This window comes from Emiliania huxleyi (assembly GCF_000372725.1).
Source record: "Emiliania huxleyi CCMP1516 chromosome Unknown EMIHUscaffold_174, whole genome shotgun sequence".
NCBI lineage: Eukaryota > Haptophyta > Isochrysidales > Noelaerhabdaceae > Emiliania > Emiliania huxleyi.
The window spans coordinates 1-9,212 of NW_005200844.1; the positions used below are offsets into that span (position 1 = coordinate 1).

The 9,212-nt window shown below is 64.5% G+C and overlaps 1 protein-coding gene across 1 annotated transcript; it reads left to right on the forward strand.

Moving 5' to 3' along the window:
- Positions 1-1,132: 1,132 nt before the first annotated feature.
- EMIHUDRAFT_456245 (putative ferrochelatase) lies at positions 1,133-3,291 on the forward strand (the record flags this gene model as incomplete). Its single annotated transcript, XM_005783985.1, has 6 exons — positions 1,133-1,540; positions 1,606-2,041; positions 2,120-2,187; positions 2,384-2,681; positions 2,751-2,878; positions 3,059-3,291. 6 exons carry the CDS (start codon positions 1,133-1,135, stop codon positions 3,158-3,160), a joined length of 1,440 nt encoding a protein of 479 aa, XP_005784042.1. The 3' UTR covers positions 3,161-3,291.
- Positions 3,292-9,212: the final 5,921 nt, after the last annotated feature.

Sequence of the window (9,212 nt, forward strand, 5' to 3'; positions counted from 1 at the left end):
CTCCCACTGCAGGAGCATCACTATCGATACGGCGCTAGCCCCCAAATTTTCTTCGCCTGCGGCGGGCGCCTTCTAATCCGGATCGATCCTCCTCATGCCTCAGCAATCGCCGCCTCAGCATCCTCCTCTTCCGATTCTCGTTGCTCTTCTTGAGCGCAATCTCTAGCCAAACATTTCTCACATAAATAGCCTCAAGCTCAAACAAACGCATGTCAGAGAAGCCTGTGTATGCTGGTCCTCTTTGAACGATCCGCGCGTGAGGTAGATCTAGCATAGGGCCTTGTTGGCAGCAGCCAGCTTGTTGCGCTGCTTCGCGTTGCGATGAGCTGATTGGGATCGCACAAGTGCATGCCAAGCACCGCCACGATCTTGAAGCAGAACACATCGCAACCGCATCGTCCGCACTGCCATCGGCATGCCGCGCCCGCCGCTTCGCCGCAGCCGCCTTAAGGCACGCATAGCGGCAGCACATGGTACGGTGCGCGTACTTGAGCAGGAGTTGCGCGCCGCAAGTAGCGCACTGGCCCTGGGACAAGGCGATATGGCGTCGTGCGCGGCATACGTTGGTCGGGACGCGTCCAGGTATTTTTCGGGTACAGGAACTGTAAACCTGGACTTTTGCAGGTATACCCGGGTTTTACCCGGATTTGGCCTTGTGCCGTCTAAGTTCATGGCCCCCGACCATACAGCGTCTAAGTCCGAGCCCGGCTCCGTGCGGGGGCTAAGTTGAGCGCTTGCTCGCTGCAGAGGCTAAGTGTAGAGCGACCCTCTAGCCCTACTACCCAACCATTGTGTCGGACACTTGTACCTCGTCCTGACGTAAGCGTGATGCCAAAAGTGCGAGATTTCCTGCTCCTGTGGTGCGGGCGACGACTTCTGAGGAAGCCGTCGCCCGCGCCTCGCCTGTCGCGTGAATCGTGTCGTGCGACCAAATTGTTGTAAAATTCTTTCTCAAGGCACAAAATTCCTTCTGTGAGGAGGACGGCATCTGTGTGGGCGACGGCTTCTAAGCCGTCGCCTTTGCAGTGCCAGTCCCGTACCCGGTAGGTAGGTAGGTAGAAAGGCGAAGCCCGGTTTCTTGCGAGGGATGGTCGTAAAATTCTTTTTCCTTCACGGCACTCAGCCACCACCAATGCTCGCGCTCGCGCTGGCGCTCGCGTCCTCGGCCTTCTCGCTGCGCCTACCGTCGCAGCCTCCCGCCGCCGCCGCGCACGTCGCGCTGCGCCGCGCCCTCGCGCCGCCTCGTACGGCGGTGGCGGCGGCGGCGGCAACCTCCACTCCATTCGAGTTTGACGAACTGGGCGACAGCTGGAGCGCGAGCGGGGGCTCGTCGGTGGGTGTGCTGCTCCTCTCTGTCGGCTCGCCCGAGACGCCCGACGACGTCGAGGAGTACCTCTACAACGTGTTTTGCGACCCCGAGATTGTGACGCTGCCGCCGCTGCTCTCGTGGCTCAAAAAGCCGCTCGCGTGGTTCGTCGCAAAGTCGCGCGCGGCCGAGGCGCGCGCAGCGATGGCGGAGGTGGGGGGCGAGTCGCCGCAGGTGGCCGCCGCCGCCGGCGGCCGCCGCCGCCGTCCCCTTCACAGCGGCACGTCATGCGGGAGTAGGTTGCGACGGTGCGGCGGCAGGCAGAGGCGCTGCAACGCACGCTGGTGGCGCGCGGCGTGGACGCGTCGCTCTTCATCGCGATGCGCTACTGGCGGCCCTACGCTGAGGAGGCCGTCGCTCAGATGAAGGCGCAGAACGTGACGCGGCTGGTGATACTGCCGCTGTACCCGCACTTTTCCATCTCCACGTCGGGGTCGGCGCTGCGCGTGCTGGAGCGGATGCTGTACAACACGCCCGGCTTCCCCACAAAGTCGACCGTCGTCCCCTCCTGGTTCAACCGGAAAGGGTACGTCGATGCGTCGGCGCGCGCCGTGCAGAAGGCGCTCGCCTCTCTGCCCGAGGCGGAGCGGCAGACGGCGCAAGTCGTGTACTCGGCGCAGGGGCTGCCGCGCAAGTACGTCGAGTTCCTGGGCGACCCGTACCTCGGCCAGGCGGGTGGCCGCTGAATGGTCGGGTAGGGGTCCTCAAGCCTCACCTGGCGAGTATTGACCACCCAGGTGGAGAGCGGCGTAGCGCTGCTGTCGGAGGAGCTGCGCGCGCGCGGCGTCTCCAACCCGCACACGCTCTCGTACCAGGGGCAGGTTGGCGCCCGCCCGCCGTCCCAATCCCGGCGCCTCCACCCACGCATCCATCGATAACTACATGGGCAGGTTGGAGACAGCACGCACGCACGCACGCACGCACGCACGCACGCACGCACGCACGCACGCACACGCACGCACACACACACACGCTCGTTTTGCACACGCGCAGAGCAGGGCTCGCACACTTCCGTAGGTTGGCCCGTCGGCCGTCCCGTGGACAGAGCCCTCCACGGCGGACGTCATCACGCAGCTCGGCGCGGACGGCACGCGCGCGCTCGTCCTCGTCCCAATCTCGTTCGTATTCGAGCACATGGGCACGCTCAACGAGATGGACCGCGAGCTCGCCGCCGTCGCCGAGCAGGCGGGCATCACCTCCTTTGCGCGCGTCGAGACGCTGGGCACCGACCCCGACTTCATCGACGCGCTGGCGAGCGTGGTCCAGGAGGCGCTGCCCGACCTCAACCAGCCATCGATGCAGATCATCAATCAGGGCGAGCCATAGCCGAGATGCCGCCGAGGAATAGCCACGATGCGGATCATCAAAGGGTGGTTGAGACTAGGCGAGCCCGTCGCGCTGAACGTGGTCAACGAGTACGTCTCCCTCTACACCAAGGACCAGCTGCAGCTCGTGCCGCAGGAGCGGCCGTGGGGCTTCACCGAGGAGGCGGAGGTCCTCAACGGGCGGCTGGTGCGCCTCGCCTCCTCGCCGGCGGCTCCGCCGCGCCGCATAGACACACATACACCTGCTTGACTTCGCATACGCACCCCGCCCGCCCCGGCCCGCCCTGTCCCTTCCGCTGCCGCTACCCTCACCGCGCAGCCTTGTCTCGCCCAACGCTGAGCTCACGCCCGCTGCCCCCGCTGCAAGGCGATGACGGCGATCACCATCTCCGTCGCGCTCACGGCGGACCCCACGCTCAAGGCGATCGTCGCCACGTACCGCGCCGCGCAGCAGGCGCTCCCCAGCTAGGACCGCTCTACGTTTGCTCGTTCCTTGTTGTGCTTGTGCACGTGGCGCGAATACGGCTGCACGCAATGGCTAAACTAGGTGTCTAGCGAGCGCTTGTGTGTGACATTTCCAAAAAACTGCGAGACCGCCGCTCCCGCGTGTGGCCAAGTGGCACGGTAAACGGCCGCAGCGGATGCGGAACGGCTGCAAGACAACGAGACACACACATTGCCAAAACGCACACACGCGCCCGCCAAGCGCCATGCAGGACGTGGCCAAGGTGAGCGCTGTCCTGAGCACCATCGCGCTGCGGACATCCAGTGGCACTGTCTCGCAGCTCGCTCAATGCATGGCACGGCCAGACTTCACTACGCTACGGTTTGGCCACAAGTGTCGTATACTGGGCTGGGTTTTTAGGCATTGTGGGGTTGGCACTCCCATCGACCCTCATGACCTCCTGCGGTCTCTGAGATGGACACCAGTGGGTGTGGGACCACAGCCAGGATACACTCGAAGGCTGGGTAAGCAGTAGAGGTCGATACTCGACGCGTCCCACATGGTCTGTGTCGCTGTCGGCACGCTGTCGACAGGACGTCGAGCGACACCGGTGGCAGTGCCACCCAGGAGTGGTCGGGCGGTCTCCCGTCATGAGAGAGCCACCATGTGATCCGTATGATGATTCCTGACAACCGCCTCAGTCAACTTTCGTCACAGTTCCCGCTCTGAGAGGAGCTGCGGGTCAGCTCGACAGCTGGAGCTGTGTCGCCGGCGTGCGGCGGCCTGCCTCCGGAGGTGCCTCTGAGGTGGACATTTTTTTGTCACCGTGAGAGAACGCGTTCGAATTTTCACTCCGGAACTTCAACTTCACACGCGCACCGGCCAGGGCTACAATAGTGCCAGTGAAGCGAAGGCGCGAGTCGGAAGGCCGCGACCGTCAAGTGGTTTCCCAATTTTCCTACAATCGCTGTGAACCCAGCCACGTACCGTTTGCTCTATCCAAGCAGCTCGAGCCCTCTACGGTGAGCTAGAGAACAAGGCGGGCAGCATATGGCCGCCTGCGACGTAGTCCGTGACAGTCCATCTTCGATCGCTATTCGCGTCACTTTTCCTTCCATCTGGGGGCCCTCTAAGACAGCACCGCCATACCAACCAAGCATATCTTGCGCCATGATTGGGGGAGGAAGCGATGGCCGATGCTCGCAGCGCAAAGAAGGGCTGCGTAGCGTAGAGGGCGTGTGTAGTCCTACTCTTTTGGTAAATAAAGAAGGGCTGCCCACAGTACGGTCCAGGGTTGGTTGCAGGGTTGATTTCCGGGGGCCAGCGCAACAGTGGGTTCGAACCCGTGGCGTGGTGCCACTTGCCGGTCTGACCGACAGCCAGCGCGGTCGGGGCAGGAGAAGCAACACTTTTGTTGCAGCTGCGTGCAAGCAAGGAGAGCACGCCGCGCTCCTGGGCTGCCTGGGATGCCACTCTAAGTCCCCCGGCCGCACCCTCCCGCACGACCCCTTCAAGAAGTCGGACTCCACCGCGACCGACCACGAGGAGGTGCGGGCGGCGCTGGCCGACTCTGTCACCCGCACGTTCGACCCGGACGGCATCGTCGGCGGCTTTGTCGCTGGCGTCGGCAACGACCAGGTCGAGGACACCTTCCCCGACTCCAACCCCACCGACACGCCCGCCATCCTCAAGGCCAAGACGGCGGCGCGCAATGCGGCGGAGGCACGGGCGCGCGGCGGGCTGTGGGTCAAGTTCACCTCGTTCGTCACCGCGCTGCCTCGCCCGTACATCGGCGCTTCCATCCTACTCGTCCTGCTCGCGTGCCTCATCCCGGTCTACATGGGCTCGCCTGCCTCGATCGGCACGCCTGTGGCCGACGCCGTGGACGAGCCCTCGAACATGGGCGTGATGGTCGAGTCCGTCACCGCACTACCCCTCGAGCTGTCCACCGGGCCGGCGACTGGCTCAGGTGGCGGAGCAGAGTACGCCATCGAGGAGGACCCGCTCCAGCCGATCTACCGCAAGGTCGCGGGCGACATGTTCCGCGCGGTGAATGACATCGACGTGCCCAAGACGGTCCCGCTCGTCCTCTCGTACACGTGCATCATGCTCGCCATGTACGTGGCGCGCATGGACGCGATGCAGGCACACGCGCTTGTCGGGCATGTTGTGAAGGTCTTCAGTGACCACTCACAAGCTGTTCCAAGGCCCGACAGAAATGTACTGTCAAAACTTTGTTCAAACAAAAGTCCTGGCCCGCGGCCCCCACACCCACAATGACTATCAATCCAGGCTGCGGGTGAAGGGCAAAACCGCGCCGCTGCAGAACGGTTTTTGCAAAACCGCGCCGCAGCGGTACGAAACTGCGCAGATGCAGTCCAGGGGTGGTAAGGACACTATGTGTGTGTGTGTGGCCGTAGACTAGACGGCTGCGCGGTCGTCGGTCTTCAACAGCCCCCCATCCTCGCATCGGGTAGCGAGGCTGAGGATCTGAAGAAGCTAGACGACTCCTACATCTCCTACTATCGCGCGCACAATTGCGCAGCCTCCTCAAGGGTGGAGGACGAACATACAGGTGACTCGGGGAGCTCGAGGAGCGCCCATACTGCCGGTTGTCGACTACATTTGATGAAGGGGAAGTCGGCGTTTCCCCTCTGTGCCGTCCTAGGCGGTGTCGTTCATGATCTCCTTGCGGAACGACTCGAACTCCTTGCGCGGGAGCGGCTTGGTGAAGAAGTCGGCGAAGTTCTTGAGGCTCTCGACGTACTCGACCTTGACCTCCCCGGACTCGACGAGCTCGCGAATCTTGAGCTCCTTGCGCAGGATGTGCTTCGTCTTGTCGTGCATGACCGGGTCCTCGGCGACGCGCAGCGCGGCCGTGTTGTCGATCTTGATGATGGTCGGGCCCTTGGGCTTGTAGCCGAGCGACGCGAGGAGCGAGCGCAGGTGGACCGCCTCGCAAGCCGCCAGCGTGCCGGCAGAGATCTCGGCCTCGAACGTCGAGAGGGAGATGTGACCCTGCTTCTTGGAGAAGTACGAGATGATCGCGGTGCCGATCTTGAAGGCGCAGCCGGAGGTGCTCTGGCGGGTGCACCAGTTCGCGTCGGAGCAGCCGAAGAGCTTGGGGTCGGCGACGCGCTCGTAGTGGAGGCCGAGGTCCTGCGTGCCGATGAGGTAGATGAGGCAGCGCTCGGCGGCGGCCTCGATGTTCGCGTCGGGCCAAGCCATGCAGCGCGCCAGCTGCGAGACGGTGTACTGGATGTCGGGGCGCGCGTTGGTGGCGAACATGAGGCTGCCGATGAGGCACTGGCAGCGCTGGAGGAGCTGCGGGTCGGGCGCGGTCTTCTTCTCGGCTGCGCTGATGACGATGGACGGGAGGTCCTTGTCCGCGGGCACCTTGTAGCCCGCGTGCGTGACGCCTGACGGGAAGAAGCGCGCGCGCAGCGTGTCGATGTACTTGCTGGCAGACAGCTTGAAACCGGTCTGCGTCTTGGTGATGTTGAGCCCGAGGAACTCGTGCACCTTTCCCTCGTGGACCTTGAGCGGCTTGCCGACGTGCTTGTTGAAGTGCTCGATGTACTCGTGCGCGAGCGCCCTGCCAGCGGTGGTCCCGGAGTGGAAGATGCCGAAGTCGTCCACGTAGATGACGACGATGAGTTTCGTGCTGTTGCGGGTGAGGACGAAGCAGCTCGGGTCCGCCTCGGACTGAACGAGCCCAGGAAACGCCTTGTTGATGGACTTGACGTGGTTCCACCAAGCGTTACCTGCGGATGGTGCGCCGTAGAGGTTGCCGACCTCGCACACCATGTCCTTCTCCTCGCCGGTGATGGGGTCGATGTAGCAGTACTCGGGCTTGCCCTTGAGCCCCTTCGGCATCTCACAGTACCAGGTCTCGCCCTCCCCGCGCTCCGCCCAGGTGTACGCCATGGGCTGGTCGCACGTGATGAGTTCCATGTCCTCCTGCGCGGCCACGTTGAGCACGGTGCGGGTCGTGCCGTAGCGGACGACGCTCGCGAAGGTCTTGGTGAAGTCGACGCCGGGCCGCATCAGGTTGCCCATGACACAGCCGCGCCACTTGCACCGGCCGTCGGACTTCCGGGAGGCGATCTCCTTCAGCGGGAGGACGCGCACCTTGGCGGGGCGGCGCATGGGCTTGAGCGTGCCGTTCTGGATGAGGCCGAGGAACTCGGTGTCATACGCCTTGTACCACGCGTCGCGCAGCTTGGGGTCGCGGATGTTGGCGATGTCCTTGTAGTGCTTGGGCACGATGTTGTCCGGCATGGGCATGATCTGGCCGTCCACGCTCGACATGTACGCGACGCACTGGTCCGTGGTGTTGCGGTAGACCGACGACGATGGGGATGCGGCCGCCGCAGCCGCCCAGATGCCGAAGGGCGTGGCATTGGCGGCGAGGCGGGCGTTGAGCATGTTGTTGTACTCGCCCGTCGAGACGCCGCCGCGGCTGCGGGTGGTGCGCGGCGCAGGCGCACCCGCTGCGGGCGGGTTGACGTTGCCGTCGTTGGCCGGGTCTGGCATGATCACCACCTCCTCGTCGAGGGTCAGCCCCCCGGCGTGGTTGTCGGTGGTGGGGAGGAAGACGGAGTCGCCGCGGGTCACGTTGTTGTCGAGCGTAGCCTTGTCCGACTCGTCGGGCGTCTCGTCCGCGGTCACAGGCTCCGGCCACGCGCCCTCGATGTCCGTCGGGGTGAGGTCGGAGGTAGGAGCACGGTACTCGATGCCGTTCCAGAGCTCGTTGACGCAGAATGTCGCCTGCGTGGTGGTGCCGATGTGCCCCTTGCGCGGACCCTCGGTGATGACGTACTTCCAGCTGGTTGTCGGTGGTGGGGAGGAAGACGGAGTCGCCGCGGGTCACGTTGTTGTCGAGCGTAGCCTTGTCCGACTCGTCGGGCGTCTCGTCCGCGGTCACAGGCTCCGGCCACGCGCCCTCGATGTCCGTCGGGGTGAGGTCGGAGGTAGGAGCACGGTACTCGATGCCGTTCCAGAGCTCGTTGACGCAGAATGTCGCCTGCGTGGTGGTGCCGATGTGCCCCTTGCGCGGACCCTCGGTGATGACGTACTTCCAGCCGGGCGAAGTGCGCGAGATGCCGAGGAAGGCCGCCATCTCGCCCGTGGGTGAGACACCGTTCGCCACAAGGTGGGAGGGCGACTTGACGATCATCTTGCACGCCCACGGGTAGAACATGTTCATCTTGGGGCGCTGCCCGGTCTTGAGCTCGTACGCTGACTTGCCGGTGTCGCGCACGGCGAAGGTGGCGTTGGCGATGGTGGCCGCGTACACCCAGGCGTAGCCCCAGTACTGGTAGAGCTGGGCGGCGCCATGCCCCCCTGCGCGTGCCATCATCTCCCGCACGATCCTGCCGCAGGTAGCGTTCGCACGCTCGCACGCCCCATTCTGCCACGGCTCGTAGGGGCAGCTGTTGCGGAGGGTGATGCCGTACTTGAGGCAGAGCTCGCGCACGGCGCTGGAGTTGAGGACGACCTCGTTGTCGCAGAACGCAACCCCTCCGCGGAACGTGTGGCCGTCCTTTCCCTCGTTCTCGGCGAAGTACTTGCGCAGGTAGGCAGGCGTCTGGCCCTTGGTCTGCAGGATGTACGGCGTGATGGTGCTGGTGTGCTCGTCGACGACCATGAGTGCGTAGCAGTGCCCATCGACGCCTACCACACCCTTGGGCGACCAGAGGTCGTAGTGCGACGAGCCCCCGAAGCGAGTGGCCAGTGGCCGGCCGGTGCTGCGCCGCGCGTGGTACTTGGCGTTCGCCTGCAGCGCGGCGTCGTCGAGGCCCTCGTTGCGGTCCATCTTGGAGAGGTCTGGCACGCCGTCCGCGATCTTGCTGAGGTCCTTTAGCGCGTCGCCGGAGATGCACAGGGCGTGCCGCCAGAAGGTGCCATCCGTCGGGCGCCGCCCCGGCTTGCCGCGCACGATGGCCTTGGCGGCGTTGGCGCCGACGGATGCGCCGAGCGGCATCAGGTGGATGTTGAAGTCCTCCCCGAAGTAGATGGTCTGCCCGGAGGGGTAGTTGAAGCGTGGTGGGCAGAGGTCGAAGCGGACCACGAT